The 16,846-nt window shown below is 42.5% G+C and overlaps 1 protein-coding gene across 2 annotated transcripts in view; it reads right to left on the bottom strand.

The window, feature by feature from the left end:
• PDCD6IP (programmed cell death 6 interacting protein) overlaps nt 1-16,846 on the bottom strand; it is a 58,827-nt gene that overhangs the window by 33,927 nt on the left and 8,054 nt on the right. Inside the window, exons 3-8 of one of the 2 annotated variants that reach the window (XM_073333071.1) lie at nt 14,280-14,349; nt 11,741-11,868; nt 8,196-8,349; nt 5,998-6,098; nt 4,921-5,037; nt 4,095-4,317 (exon numbers count right to left, since the gene is read on the bottom strand). In XM_073333071.1, coding sequence (XP_073189172.1) covers nt 4,095-4,317; nt 4,921-5,037; nt 5,998-6,098; nt 8,196-8,349; nt 11,741-11,868; nt 14,280-14,349 — 793 coding nt within the window. Of the gene's footprint in view, nt 1-4,094; nt 4,318-4,920; nt 5,053-5,997; nt 6,099-8,195; nt 8,350-11,740; nt 11,869-14,279; nt 14,350-16,846 lie in introns of both variants that reach the window. The other variant, XM_073333070.1, reaches the window with a different exon arrangement.

Below are 16,846 nucleotides of genomic sequence, written 5' to 3' on the forward strand. Positions count from 1 at the left end.
TATCACTTAAGACTCATGGTAGAGGACTGTATAGGATTTCAACATATTGTGTTAGGCAAGCTGTAAGATTAACAGTAGGGGCTGTCTTCTAGTTAAATCTGTACAAGAGCTCTTCAACAAAACTCCTTCAGAGACCAGATTGTGCTTCATTCAAACATTTTGAGATAGAACTAGCGCAGATTTGAATAACTAAATTGAAATTGCAGATTTACCCTTTACAGGGGCCTGTCAGTAATCTTTTTGACACTAAAACCAATGGCTTAAGGCACAATACAACCTTTGCTTAACTGTTGTTCTTAGAGATGTATTGCTCATGTCCATTCCATTCTAGGTGTGTGCGCCCACGTGCACAGTCGGAGATTTTTGCCTTAGCGGTATCCATAGGGTTGGCTGTTGCACCTTTGAGTGCCACGCTCATGCACTGGTATATTAGGCACTACCGATCCTACGCCCCCTCAGTTCCTTCTTGCCAGCAATTCTGACAAGAGGGGTAGGAGGGCAGGTAATGAAATGGACACGAGCAACGAATCTTGAACAGTTAGAAAAAGCAATTACCTACCTTTTCATTCAAGTGCTTGCTCATGTCGATTCCATTCTAGGAGACTCACAAGCAGTATCCTCAGAGGTGGGCTCGGAGTTCACAGTCTACCGGCTTGCAGTACTGCTCTACCAAAACCAGAATCATCCCGTGCCTGTTGCGTAAGTGCATAATGGGACGTGAACGTGTGGACGGACATCCTGGATAGGCACTTGGGCTAGGAAAGCTGCTAAGGAGGCTTGCGTCCTAGTTGAATGGGTAGTTACAATCACCAGAAGTGGCATCTTTGCCTGCATTCGCTGCTGTTACGATCAGGCAGTGATCCAAGAAGAAATTTGAGCAGGCACTGGACAACTTTTCATCCTGTCGGCCACCACAACGAACAATTGTGTCAACTTGTCTTTGTAGAAGACTGTATAGGGTGGTTCCGAGGTAAGCACCCTAAAATCTCGGAGACCTGGCGGGCGGATATTATTGCAACTAGGAATGCAACCTTTCAGGATAGGAGAAAGAGCAGGAAGCCAGAGGCTCAAAGGGGGGGTCCCGTGAGCTGTGACAGCACAAGATTCAGGTCCCATGATAGAATGGGGCCCCTGATGTGCAAGCGGGGGGCGGGGGTGGAAGGGAGGGTTGGCCATGAACTACAGGATGTAGCCTGAAGATATGTCAAGCACCCAACGGTCCGAGATCAGCCGCAACCAAGCTCACTGGAAGGGGTGCAGGTGATTGAGGAAAGAGCAGGGGAGTGGATCATGGAAAGTGACTGGGGCGCTGTCCTCAAGATGCCTGCTTCTGGCTTTCTTGGCCGCTGGAAGAACCAGACTAGGTGGAGGAATGGGAAGATGAAGGGTGATGCAGTTTAAATCCTGTGTCTCGGTCCTTCTTTCTGTAGGAGCTGTACCAGGGACAAACCCAGGGCCTTGATGAAGGTGGACAGAAAGGCTTTCTAGCCTGCTGAGTGGTGTGAAGGCCCAATGAATGAAGAAGTGTTTAAGACCATGGAGCTGTGCAACAGTCAGCTCTGAAAAGAGCCTTGGTCCCTCAAATGGAAGGTCCTGAAGGGTAGTCTGCATCTCCGGGGACAGCCCAGAGGACAGCGCCTCATGGCCACCACAGAGGCGACTATCCTGGCCGCCAAGTCCGTAGCATCCGAGGCCATCTGGAGGGAGTCTCTCACCACTGCTTTGCCCTTGTCCACCAAGGCGGCAAACTCCTGGCCACAGTCCTGTGGGAGGCCCTCCTTAAAAACTTGCTGATGGAGTTCCACAGGTAGAAGTTGTACCTGCCTAGCAGGGCCTGTTGGTTAGACACCCAAAATTGCAGGCTGGCCAAATAAATTTTCCTGCCAAACAAGTCCAGCCTCTTGGCATCTATTTTTCGGTGTGCTGCTCACCTAGCCCTGCCTGGCCTTTTCACTGATGGTGGACACGACCAGGGATCCCGCTGGAGGGTGACAGGTACTCAAACCCCTTTGCAGGGACACAGTACTTCTCTTCTGCCTTTTAGAGGTAGGCGGAATGGAGGAGGGTGTTTACCACACAGACTTGGCAATTTTAAGGACCTCTGGGTGGATGGGCCCTGTGACCTGGGCTGAGGTGGAGGAGGGAATAACATTAAAGAGGTTGGACTCCTCCGCTAGCTCCTTGACCTCCAAGTCCTCCTTGAGCCTGGCCTGGTGCTCCTTGAAGTTGTCAAGGGAGATGCTCGTTTGCAAGGGGCCTGCCACCACTTCATCCAGAGACAATCAAGATCCTGCACAACAGGGGGAGGGGCGTCTTCCCCTTGCTCACTGGGGACAGCTCCTTGGGCATCAGGGCCTGCTGTGTTGCCCGGCGTGGGTTTCGATACCGTGCTCCAACTTGGATGCCGGCCATGCCAGGGCAGCTTGTCCGATGCGACCTGGGAGGAATGGTGGGAGCACAGGACCAGCATAACAGGTAAACTCCAAGGGTTCCAGTACTGCCACTGAGTGGGCCATTGACCCTGCCTCCACACCGCTGCTGCAGAAGCCACCCCAGTCTCAGAGGCCGGTGGCTATTTGCCTTTTATAGGCGAAGGGCTGAACTCCCCTTCAAGCTTGGACCATTGCCTTTTTGGTGACCAGGGAGGAGCTGTAGATACCCAAGTCTGCTGAATGATGCTCATCAGCAACCAGTAAGGAGAAGGACTGGACTGGTTCTTGCCCGAAGTTTGTACCAGGGAGCCGGAGACTGGTGCTGTGACCAGGAACGATCCTGCACTGGGGCAGAATTGATGCCTGGGAGACCACCTAGGAGATAGTGATCTGCGCTGTGGTGAACTTTGGCGGGAGGCCAGACGGTACCATGGGTACGGGGATCAGCGTCGCGACTCAGGTATCCCATGCCATGTAGGTGAAGACCTTGGCATCAGGGACCTGTGTCTTCTAATCAGGGACCGAGGCCACAGTGATGGAGACCAACACCTGTGGTCTGGAGATCGGGTATGCTCTGCTGTTTTAGGGGGCGGTCCCATAACCGGCTTGCCCGTAGATGCTGGAGCCTTGGTGGAGTCTGTTGCTTGGCTTTGTGTCTGCAGTGCTGGTTGGCCTGCTTGAGGCACAGATGACCCTACTGGGGCCAGTACCCCCTACCACTCCCATGAGTCAGATTCTGACTCTAGTGGTACGCTCAAGGAGCTTCAGTGCGGGCACATGGCTTGACACAGGTCTTTTGCCCGACGTACCCTTTTTCTGCAGTGCCACCGGGCCTGTTGACTTCGACCGCTTCTTCAGCACTGGGGAGGTGGAACGGTACCGGGAGGGTTCTGGTGCTGGTGGTGTGCTGCATGCTGACATACCAGGTGTGGAGTCCAATCGAGAGGGCTCCGAGATAGGACAAAGCACAGCCTCCATAAGGAGAGCCCTCAAGCGGATAACTCGCTCCTTCTAATTTCAAGGGTGAAAGTTTTTGCAGATCCTGCACTTGTCCTTTCTGTGGGATTCCCCCAAACACTTTAAACAGCTCTCCTGGGGGTCACTAATGGGCATTGACCAGCTGCACGATTAACACGGCTTAAAGCCTGAAGAACAGGCTATGCCCCGCTCAGAGTTTAAGTCCCAGCCAGGACTCTTAACTCCTAAACAACTACTCCAACTAAGGTCTAACTAAGTATCTATCAACTAACAACAAAGGAGACAGAACAGTGGACTGTTAGAACCCCTAACCTTCTTGCGATGCAAGACAAGGCACTCCAACCAACCACCATGGGCAGTAAGAAGGAACTGAGAGGGCATAGGGTTGGCAGTGCCTAATATATCAATGCATTAACGCAGCACTAAAGAGGGCTCCACAGCCGACCCTACGGATACCCGCTAAGGCAAAAATCTGACAACTGGGCATGTGGACAAGCACACACCTAGAATGGAATCAACATGAGCAAGCACTTGGAAAAAAAACACTATTGGAAAATGAACATTAACTTTAATATTGTACATCTAAATCACTTAGAGCTACGGTTGAACTTTGGAGCCCATATTAATATGATATACAGGTAAGATACATTTCACCTCTAAATCTTCTCTGAATATTTTGCTTACCAGTGAACTTCTGGCTGATAGGGACAACAACTGAGGTAGATTTCACAAGACTGGCTTTGCCAATGGGATCTAGATCTTTCAAGTCAGGAACCCGGTCATGATAAATGAAGTCATTGTCCTTCTTCGCAGCTGTAAGAGCGCGGTTGATTTTGTCAGACAAATCTTTTACATTTATGTATTCATCATAACGAGATGCCACTGTTTTTACCAAGTCTGATGCATGCTAAAAATCAAAATACACACAATTACAACTCAAATAGTCTCTCCACCGAGCCCTCTTCCCAGCAGCACTCCATGTCTTTAACACAAACAATATATAAGAAAACAGCCAATTGTCTTAGTTAGCCAACTAAGGTTACTGCAAAGGCATAGGATTCAGCATTAGCAGCTCCCTGCCTACTAAGGGAATGTCCCCGTCGAAGGGTTTTGAGAAGGATCAGCACAATTAGTCCTTGCAATAAACTCACTGACCTTATATACAGTACTGTCATTACTGGGATCATGAATCCTCTGCAGTTTATACTAAGGCCTCGTCTACACTGCCACTTTACAGCGCTGCAACTTTCTTGTTCAGGGGCGTGAAAAAAACTTCCAAAGATCTGACTGAAACATATACTTTGGAATACAGACATTTCTCACCATTCCAATATAGAAGTTCAAAGAACTTTTCAAGAAGTATTTAATGTGTGGGGTTTGGGGTTTTTTTTTAGGAAACCTGTCAATCTTAACTATCTGAGTTTTGCAACTCAGAGTATATTAGATTTGTCATAGGTAGAAATTTTAAAAAAAAAGTCTTCCTACATTTAAGAGGTCTGCCCCAACCCACCTGTAGTCTCCCAATTTCTTCACCAAATTTCTTCTGCTGCTTTGCCAGGATAGACTGGTGATACTCTGCATTGGCCTGCATAATGCAGTGCTTTGCAGCCAGAACAGGAAACACCTCCTGGAAATAAAAATACTGACCAGGGGAAAGTCCAACCACATAAACCACCACAGACAACATGGGATGCAGGAAGGAAAAGGAAGAAGAAAAGGAAATTAGAATCACCCAATTAATGGTTTAGATAGGTTAAAACATTAGAAGTAAATGTTAGAGACATGTGACTGCATGGGTTGAATTCAGTCAAAATAAAAATATTGCTCTGGTAAAATTATTTCAATTGTTTAATGTTGATTTGGGGATTGCACTTCATTTAATTAAAGCCATGAAGTCACAACATTTACTTTACAAAGATTAGAAATTCAAATATGCATTAGCAAGAATAGTAGAGAAGACACCAAAGATCCCAAGACAAAGTACTTTCAAAAAGTATGAAAGAATATTTAGACCACTTCATTAACCAAGCCAGCATACTTTAGATGTAGAACTATCACTTCAACATCTACTTTTTACCCCAATGACCATTAATAAGGATAAGAAAACAATTATCCAGCAGAAAACAATGCAATAAGTTTTCATTTACAGTGACCCAAGAGTACTTAAATTATCAGTAGACCCACAAAAATAATAGTTCTTTTAAACCCCATTAGAAAGCATTAGTTTGAAAAACAAATTTAGTAAGATGTTAAACAAGCCATCCCTAAATACGCTGTCACAAGCTAACCCAAAGTAACAGTTTAATAAAATAGTATTTCAAAATAGAGTTATTTTAATACTAAAGTGATTAGCTTTCAATGAAAACTGAAGTGTGCTTCTGACAGCTGACAATACTTGAACTGGAAAGTTTTTTTCCTGGAGTCTTACAGTTACTCAAGAATTCCCAGGGTTTTTTCCCCCCCTCTTGCTACAAAAGTGTGATCATAAAAATGCTTGAGAAACCATCTTAGAGACATTTATAGAATATAATACTCTGAACTAAAGTTATGTTAGTGTATTTTGTATTTTTTTATTAGCATTACTAACCTTGGGCAAAGTGTCCTTATATTGACACTGTTTGAAAGCATCACCATAATAATCTGCAGCTTGATTAGCCAGTTTAGCTATGATAGCATCTTTCATTTTATCTGGAATTAAAAACAACAAAAACACAAAAAACATTAATATCATGAAAGGAAAGGTTACTTACCTGTAAGTGGAGCTCCGGAAGGACTCTGCACATTCACACTCACAGGATGTGGTGGCAGTGCAGCTCTGACAATAAAATACTTCATAGCAATCTCCACTAGGGACAGAAGGGGCATTGCTATGAATACGATTAAGTAGACATGCTCCGGACCAAGTTTTCAAGTTCAGAATATTCAAATAAGTTTAAAATCGCAATTGAAAGAGGCAATATTGCTAGTTTAAATTCCATTTAGTGCTGTGTTGGAAGTGAATGCTACACAGAGGTCTTCTAATGAGATTATTTAGCTAGAACATCTATTTGAACCAATGTTGTATGCAGTGCAGTTATAGCTTTATCAGTCCCAGAATATTAGAGACACAAGGTGGGTGAGGTAATATCTTTTATTGGACCAACTTGTCTCTCTCACCAACAGAAGAGGGTCCAAAAAAAAGCTACTATGTCACTTTGTCGCTTTGTTTTAGAGAAAGCATGAAAGCTTATGCTCAAATAAATTTGTTAGTCACTAAGGTGCCACAAGTACTCCTTTTCTTTTTTGATAATAGAAAGAATGATTGCTTAAATTATAATGATGCATCTTGGATACTTTTCAGACAGTTCTTTGTTAAAATCTCCTTTATGTATGAGGTTGCCGACAAACGCTCTAACTACCATGAAAGACAACATCTTTACTGTACAGAGGTCAGAAAGGAATCCATGCCTGTAAACCAGATTTCTCAGGAAGAAAGTCAGTCTCACCAAGACCTACAAATCCCAATGTGATTTGTCGCTGCCTGTGATCAGGAGGAAGATTATACATGAACATTTTGGTTCAAACGTGGGTCAGGAATATAGGTGGGAAAAATTTTGGGGGGAAAACATTAAATTGCACAAAAATATGCATATTTTCACAGGCTGTATTTGGCAAAGAGACCATTTTGCAACAGCATTTTGTTTCAACTTTTACTTTTGAAACGCATTGTGATTTGAAATTTAGGACACCCAAAAAAAAATTTAACACCTGATGACCCAAAACCAAAAAGGATTTAGTAGTTTCAAAACTTTTTGTTTGACTCAAAACTTAGTTTTTGTTTCAGCAAGAGGAAAACCCAAAAATTCAGTTTGGGTTCAAACCAATTATTCTCTTTCCCCCCCCATTTCGGTCCCCATATTGAAAAAATAATTTGTTCACCTTTAGTGAAGAATGTACTGGTAAGTTTTTGGGTGTATTCTACACAATGCACCCAAGACCCCTAGGTTATACTGTCAGTAGTTATGAGTGTAGCAAGACTGAGAGGCATCCCTACTTATTTTTGGGAAGCACCATTCTGGTCACCCCGCTTCTCACTGCAAGGAAGTGCTGCAGACCCAACGTGAGCAGAGTCTGCTCTAGCAACATACTTTAACACTGTAAATTCTTCATTTGAACATTCCTGACAGATGTTATAAAAACTTAGTTTTGCAGTTTACTAGCTGATACTTACATTATTTTCAGTATCTCATAAGATGTTATTAGTTGTTTTCCTTCAACTCTGCCTCTCTGCAATATCCAGTTTTTTAAAAAAAAGCTAGCACAACGTCATTCCTGTAGATTCAGGGCACTGAAGCATTTTGAGAAGTGAAATGTACCATTTCATCATCCCTTCTTTCTCTTCCTGAGTCTTACCAGGACTGAGCATGCTGCCTGAGAAGTGACCATGTTCATGCTGGAAATCTATCCAAGGTTTTGCATGTGGCATGGAGCACGATTTACTAGATTACTGGATGACTTGAATTCTGTTTTTCAATTTAATTTTCCTTGATAAAAATCACAACCTGACAACTGATATTCACTATGACAAGGGGTATCAGAAGGAGGAAGAATTAAAGAGAAATGTTAAGTTTTCACACAATCAGTATTTCCATTACAGTGAAAAGAACAGTTCAGGGATGAATGAGGAAGTCCTGAAAAGCCCACATAATACTAAACTTCATTTATCAAATTAATAAGTCAAAAATCAAAACATTTGTGGAAGTTGTGAAGAACACTTAAGTACATTTGTAAAATGTAAAGTTATACCTCTTGTTGCTTTTAAGAAAAAAACCTCTTGAGCTTGAGCCAACATAATAAGACTAAGGGTTCCAACTGTATCTGGAGAGATGTCCACTGTAGGCTCTCTATTCAATGCAGACAAGACCGTGTCTTTAATGTGTTGGAAGGCACCACTAGCAAACTGAACCAAAACAAAAACGAACACATTATTCTTTCTGTATTTCAAACAAACTTGTGCTTATAGAAAAGGTACAGCACAAACAGATGTCAGAGAAACAAGCTTACTTTTATAGTTAACAGCAATGTAGAGGCCAGAAAGGACAAAATTTAGAATATGGGTGTTAACTCTTGAGATCCCACCTGTACTAAGACAGCTGAACAAGGCTGACTGAGAGGATATAAACCAAAGCTATAAAGGAGAAGAGTATATAAATATGGAAGATATAATGGACTCAACTGAGGGTATGTCTACATTATAAACTTAAGTCAACCCATGTTGGGTTGACTTACACCGCTGTAATTATTGCGGTGGTTCATGTGCACACTGCCCTTCTTCTGTTGATGGTGTGCACCACCACCAGGAGTGCTTCCACCAACTTAAGAGGGGCAGGGGGTGGGGGGGAAGGGCTGAGAGACAGGGCTCTCAGCTCCATGGGCAGCTCTTCACCAGCAGCTGAGCTCCCCGCCAGCAACAGAGCAGACGCAACGGGCTTCTCGGCTCCTCACTAGGAATGTGGCAGCTGACTGGACACCAGGCATCAATCCCCCTGCCGGGAGCCCAGGTTCCCACCCCAGCCACCCCTGGCTCTCTACTCCTCACTTCTCACCAGAAGCACAGGTGCGCCCGGCGTGGACCAGGGAGCCAAGTGCCTGGGCAGCAGCCATGAAATTGACAAGAATGACAGCCAATAGATATAAGTAATGCAATGTCTAAAGGGACACTGTGTCGCCTTAACTACACAGACATAAACCCTATGCCTCTCGTGGAAGTAAAGTTATGTCAGTGTAGCTGGCCACTTACAGCGGCAGAAGCAAGGCTATAGAGTGTATACTGCCATAATTAGGTCAACGTAGGCTGCCCTATGTCGAACTAACGCTGTAGTGTAGACCAGGCCTAAGTCAAATGAAGAGGAAAGTTAGGATTAATATGAATTATATTAAGAGCATGGAGATACTGGCTAAGACACAGACTATTAAACCTCCAGGTGCAGGTTATAAAGGTAAAAGTTTGCTGTCATGGTATTGTATTCCATAGTTATGGGCATTCTATGGACATGAATAACTTCCTCTGAAGCATCTGGTCATGATCAAATAGGATACTGGTGTAAGTGGACTATTGGTCTGTTCTGACACCGCAAAGTCAACGCTTCTAAATGAAACTACTGACATGGAATTAAGGTGGCCTTACAGCAATGCTAGAGATATATGAAATAAGCAGTAAAAACAAAAGGTTCTCATGGTTGTACATAATTGAGTTTGCATTACAGCAGCATGGTATAATAAACCATGACTGAAAAATTACCTAGAGGGCTACCATCAGAAAGGAAATGAGGTGGTATAATAAGAGACAGATGCATGTAAATACTGAAGCAGGAGGGAAGGAAGCATGAAAATTAATGGATTAGCTCTGTTAGAAGTATCAACAACAGTCTGGGGAGAAGAGTTCCAAAATACAAATAACATTAAAACTGGGTTACCTAAACAGACTTTTCTGAATCTATTGTCTCTTAAAATGATTCTATGAATAAGACCATTTAAGACCCAGAAGATATACACTATCCGTAATCATGGTAATAGACAAATTGAAGTGGCTGCAGGGTTTGTTTGTTTTTTGTTGCTGAGGTGATTCAATTGCCAGGTTAACTATTTACAAACTATTGAACATGTATATATCAATTTCAGTACAAGTATAGGTTGACAAAACAGCATATACCTTTTGTCTAATGTGTACATCATCCACAATACATGCACATCTAGAGAAAGCTGTGTACATTTGACATGAATTTCAGAAAAGTTACCTATGCTTTCCACATTATGATAAAGATCTTGAGAAATACAGTTTAAGTGTTATTACACAATTTTTTTTGTACTGACAATACAGCTATAGAAGACAGGAGTACTGAGTAGTTAATGTTTTGCCTGCTGCTTTCCAACATGAAAATTCTTCAGAATTTACATACAAACTTTCAGACCAGTTGTCACCTCTCTCATGTTACTTTAAGTATTCCTCATGCACATTAGAGAAGGCACTTCTCAGTCTAGAGGCAGTGTGGAATTCTAGATATTGGGGTTCTATAGCCCCAAATTGGTCAGGGACCTACTGAGTGACTCTGGACAAGTCATGCCTCCATCTCTGTGCATCTCTTCCTTCTTCCACCCTTAGAATGGTTTTATCTTCTTAGAGAACAAGCTCTTTGGAATTGCAACTGTCTGCTGAGTTTTCACAAATGGGGCCCCGATATCTGGCTGACACGTTAGCAATGGTACTACAAATAAACTTCAAAATCAGAGTTGCACTCCTTTGAAATACTGATGACTGTACTCTGTTATCACTCCATACCTCCCAAAAAAGGGCTGTCTGAACTAAGAATAACTGACGAAACAAGTTATGAAAAATCTAATGTTTTTTTACAGCTGTTATACTTTTAGGAGAATTTTTTTTTTAAATGGGCAGTAAATTGGTATTTTAAGATGTTGGAGAACACAAAACTACATTTTTCTTAACCCTTGCTTCCCAGACACCATTTTTATGCCCCACCTCAGCTTTCTATTATAATTCACCACCTACAGTTCCAGCCCTTTGACAGGTCATTACTGTGTTACAAAACATTCTAAGGCTGACCCTAGCTGGAAGCAACACTGTATTTTTGCTGAAGATATCCTCCAGTATCCCAAACTTCCTTGTTTGACCCAAAACCAGGCAAAGTTTAATAAAGAATTCTCTTACCACAGCCAGCAAACCCAGTATTTTGACAGAACACTTGAGATGGCCCATATATTTTCATAACAGTAAAAGCAAGTCCTCAAAAATACTACTACAGATTCAAAGTTCTGGATGTGGTGGGGAATTAAACATTGTTGCAATAAACAGATTTCTTTGGACTCCTAATTTTGGAGAGGGGAGATGTGACAAACTCAATTTACAGATTTTGAAGAACTTATTACTAAGGACATAGCCAATATAGTTCAAAGGCTTCAGCAAACACAAAGATAGTTTGCCATCTATTTAGGATTCTCAAGGAACTTGCAAACGTAACTTATTCAACATAGCATTAAATCATACTTTAAAAAAAAAAGGAGTAAATATCAGTAAAGATCAGCTGCTCAACAGACCATTTAATGAAAGGCAGGGACTGGGGGTGGGGTAGAGTCATGTTTACAGGTTAAAATAGAAGATGTTTATTTGGGGTGTTCCGAGTTTGGCCAATTACAGTTCTGGTATTCAGTCAGAGGTCAACAGTTTCAAGCTTTTCTTAATGGGAGGTTAAGATATTATTTTCTTACCTGGATATTTTTAATTTTAAACATTTATAGTTACAATGTTTTGAGTCAGTACAGAGAGACTTTCACACCTGATAATGTTTAGCAGCAGTTTTCAATCCTTCATCATTATCCAGATTCTGCTCTGTTGCAATCTGACTAGCTAATGATCCACAGTTGAACAAAACGCAAGTCTTCTCATATCCCAAACTTGCCAGAGCTGAAACCAAAAAAGCCAGAGTGAGCATTCTGTACGGAAAATAAGCTTCAGCATTTTGCCCTCCTAAAGACAAGAAGGCCAACACTTAAAGAGGGTAAGGACCTTCCAAATTTGGAGACACCACCAGTAGTTTCAAACAAGAAGCTAAGGAAGCAACTGTATGGAACTTTTAACACTCAAATCACTCTGATCCTGCATGTTAAAGAGAACCACAATGGAATAAGAGTCCTTGTTTATCCAGAGAAGGCTGAACCTTGCATCTAGCACAGCATTTCCCCAACTTTTGAAAGATAAGCCCACCATTAGGAAAAATGAAGTCACAAATCTTCAGTTCCAGCATGCATTACTGTTGAAGTCCTGCTCAAAGTGAGCAGTTGCTTAAGAGTAGATTGTGTAGCTGTGCATGATACTTCCTCTTGGATGCTTTAAACAATCAGTGAAATAGTCAATTATTAACATTTAAACTATCATCACTGACATTTAAGTTAGCACCTACTGAAATGAATGGAGCATTTCAGACCCAAGAGCTATTGTTTCACGATCACTGCAAATTCTGGCAGATCTCTTTGCATTAGTTGCACTGGTTTCATGTTGTCTAGATTCTCTTTACAACCATAACAGCTAGAGACTTAGGGTATGTCTACACTGCAGCTGAGAGGTATGATTCTCAGCACAGACAGTTACTCGCACTAGCTTTGCTTGAGCTAGAATGATAAAAATGGCAATGTGGACATTGCAGCGCAGGCAGAGGCTTGGGCTGGCCACCTGAGCTCTGACCCAGAGGGTTGGTGAGTTTGTACTTGGGCAGCTAGCTTGAGATGCTGCTTGTGTCACAATATCTACGCTGCCTTTTTTTAGTGCATTAGTTTGAGCAAAACTAGCATGAGGGACACCACGCCCCAAGCGTTCCTAATCTCGAACTGTGAGTGGCTGGGACTGGATGATGGGACACATCACTCCAAATTGCCTTGTTCTATTCATTTCCTCTGAAATATCTGGTCTCTGACAGTGGCCAATGCAAGATGCTGGACTGGATGGACCATTGGTCTGACTCAGTATGGCCACTCATGAGTCAGTCATCGGAGTTGGGTATTGTACCTCCCAGCCACAGGGTAGACACATCCTTATTTAAATTAAACCTTCACTCTGGAGAACTGAGAGGCCTGTCCAACCCCCAGCAGTTCTTCACAGCCCAAGAGGATGTACCTAATCCACACATTGGGAAACACTTGGCTCTGAATATCAAGCAGCCAAGCCCATTAGTAGCCTTGGAGAAGTTATTAGTCATATGCTGCTGCTTTGTGATGTGAGATAGGGTAAACTCACTGCTGCTGGAAGTGCTTTCTCCCACCCACTTGCACTGCGCTCTTCTCTGCTCTGAACAAGACTTTCCCTTTCCCACACAATAGAACATTTTATAAACTGGGGCAGGACGGAGAAGAGGAAAGAAAGGGGAGAGAGGTCCAAAGTGATAAGGTTAGAACAACGCAGCGGCAGGAGGGAGTATATTGTTCCTTTCTTCCCCTCCCTTCTAGTAGTGACCACGAGATTTAAAATGTTTCCTCTCCATCAACTGGTGAAGTATGGCCCACCAGGACACCCCTAACAGTGAGAAGTACTGTAATAACTGCATCTGTAGGGCTTCAGTAATAAACCAAAAGTAACATACTGAGGAAGAGAGGAAGTCAGTCTTATTAATCCAGCTGAACACGGTGACTGCACGTAATGCCAAGTGGAATGGGGAAAACTTTTGTATTTTATGAAAAAATGTGAGACTTGGTTTCACTTTTGTAATATGACCTTCTAGGACTGAAGGGTTTAAATTCTTCTCTAGGACAGGGGAATAAAAGATGGGTGTTGGTCATGTACATACATCTGGGTTGGTAAGAATGGACCCCCAAGAACTGTCAAACACACTGAATTACCTCGAAGAAAAAGTGGAGGGCCAACTGCCAGACAACTTTCAACAACTACCTCCCTTGGCCAGCAGAACACAGGAAAAAAGCAAGAGTAGAGCTGGAAACAAAGAACTGATGTGTCAGGAGCTGTAAAAAGTATTCTGCTGCCCACTGCAGACACACAATCCTGGATAGTGGGGGCCAGAGAGGAAGGTAGTGCTGCCAACATGGTAACACATACAAGCTTGGCTTTTTTTTTTTTTTTAAATGAAAAAAGGACCCCAAAAATACTGTATTCCAATCAGTTAATAAAAGCTGCCTTGTTTTGAAAAGACTGTCCTGCATTGCTGCAAACACCTGCTAGTTGCATAGCTCCAAAGGGATAAAATCTCCAAGGGGAGTTCTAGTGCCTGGACTCACTGAAACAGCCACACAGTGAGAAATGGAGATGTTGAAAAGCAGGACACCATCAATATATGAATATTTTCAAAATTCATTATTAGAATTACCTACCAAGTTTGACAGATCCTCCAAAAAGCGACCCTTTATCAAAGGCATCTTTCCATGTAAAGGTCACACAGATCTGAAAAAAGGGAAGGAGAATGCACTGCATTTCATTTTAGAAAGACTTATTTTAAGAAGACATCCAGCACACAGTTTTATCTGTTTCATTCTAATTAAAGCAATGTTACAAAAATTCTATGAACCTTAAGACAGTCTTAAGTTTCACTTATACATTTTCCTACTCAACTTTCTATCGGAGCTTACAAAAATTTCTTCAATAAGCAAGGTTCACAGATTCTCACAACAGGTTTTAATGCTCACATTTTGGAAGCAGAATTATACCTGTGAATGACAGGGCAGAACCTCCTTCCCCTGAAGAAAGAAAAGGAGTACTTGTGGCACCTTAAGAGACTAACGAATTTATGTGAGCATAAGCTTTCGTGAGCTACAGCTCACTTCATCGGATGCATTCAGTGGAAAATACAGTGGGGAGATTTATATACATAGAGAACACGAAACAATGGGTGTTACCATACACACTGTAACGAGAGTGATCACTTAAAGGTGAGCTATTACCAGCAGGAGAGCGAGAGTGCCAATGTGAGAAATTTCCAAAGCTACAAGGAAACCTAACCATTCTCCAAAGTAAAGTACACTGACTTTTCTTTTTATTTAAAGACCTGTGATGGATTTGAAGATGCTCTACAATAATTTATGAATATCATATCTTGCCTGGATGATTGTGCTGCTTATGCGTGCATACACTGATTTAACTCAATAGTAGGATTGTTTGGAAATGCACCCAGGAAGGAATGTGTATGTGTGAATCCTGATACACGCTTCCCAGCAAACAAACACAAGAGCCATTCACTTTGAATTTCCACTTCTGAAACTCTACTGCACTCAACTGGTTTTGCGAAGCAGATCCAAGATCAAGGAAAAGAAAACTAAAACTATCTGGATTTTAAAAGGACACTCCCTCAACAGCAGGGGGAGAGAGAGTTAGGAGACTGAGATGCAGACACTCAGAGGTTAGGGGCCTGGGGCAAACTAGGCCTGCCTAGGAGTCTGAGTGTAAGAGACCTGTGTCTCGACCGTTTGTTGTTTTAATAAATCCTTTTTTCTTATGTTAATGTTTTGTTCCTACTGTTAAGAACAAAAAATACTTTGTTATAGGAAGGATTGTTGTTTGGATCCCTATTCACAACTGGTCAGACTCCCACAAAGAACCACCACTGGCTGCCAGCTCTGACTGAAGCTATTCTGGGAGATTCCCCCCCCGCAACAGGACATAATTTCATTTTCTTAAAATATCCTATTAAAATCTCCTGGATTGCTTTCAATAGCCACTGGGATATCAGTGCCGATTCCAGGAGACTCCCAGCCAATCCTGGAGGGTTGCCAACTCTACTGGTACCTGTATCTAGTTGGACCTGCCAGGAAAGCAGAGTCAGTACATAGGGCCTATATCCTAGTACCCAGTCTAAAAGAGAGAGAACCATAGGATTCCATCCCAGGAAAGGCCAAGTAGGAAGCCTTAGTCCTAATGGAGGTGCTCTCAGAGAGAGCAGAGAAAGGGTCAGAGGTGTAGCTAGCCTTGTAACCATGACAAAAATTACTAATACAAAATCTTTGAGAATTTCCCACTCTGAGCAAGTACTGAGAGTGTTGGATCATATTAAAGAAGTTCTGTATTAAAATCACAAATGAGTTTGATTCCCCAGAGTTTAAATTCCAGGGTATTACTAATTAAGAGGTCTCTTGGTTTTTGGTACTGTTTCTCTCCCTCTATGTGTGAAACTTGCAAGCTGCTAATTGTGTTAGTACATTCTAAGACAGAGTCTGTTCTCAAAGCAATTCACAAGAGAGAGAGACTCAAAGCAATACTCTAACAACAGAAACAGCACCCAGAGACTCCCCACCCTTTTGTTGTATTAACCATTGTGATTAAAATAGAGATAGAGGATGTATGTGGATGGATGCTTGGTGTGGATAATAACTGAATGATCAGGGAGGTGCCAGCCTAAGAATCCAGTGTCCATCTGCTGAAGAAGGCGTCAAGTGGAAATAACCAGAGGACCCCCCCCCCACCCCCGGAGGGCAGACTGGAATCCACCCAACAGCCTCAAGAATGGGAGAACCAAAGAACAAGATAACATCTTGGAGCCGTCAGGAATGTGCTATCTGCTGATTGATTCAGCAACAGCATGATGAAGCAATTCCCATAGACTGGCATAGGAAGAAATTCCTATAAAAATAGACTCTAAAAAGTGAGAACTTTGGGGTCTGATTCTGCAAACCAACTTCCAGGAGCATCAGATGAGCATCTGACAAGGCCCTGCTCCCTCCTCATGTCCAGGCCACCTGGCCAGTGGCTTGGCATGGGCAACTCTAAGGCTGGTAACTATGATAACAACCTTGCAGAACCTGTGTGTGTGTGTGTGTTTGTATGAATGAATCTGAGAATAAATTTGAGATTGAATGGAATGTTATAACTATAACTAACTGCTTACTATGATTCTTTCTGTATTCACAATAAATGTGGTATTTTGCCTTTTTCCCTTTAATAAGATCCT

This window comes from Lepidochelys kempii, chromosome 2 (genome assembly GCF_965140265.1).
Source record: "Lepidochelys kempii isolate rLepKem1 chromosome 2, rLepKem1.hap2, whole genome shotgun sequence".
NCBI lineage: Eukaryota > Metazoa > Chordata > Testudines > Cheloniidae > Lepidochelys > Lepidochelys kempii.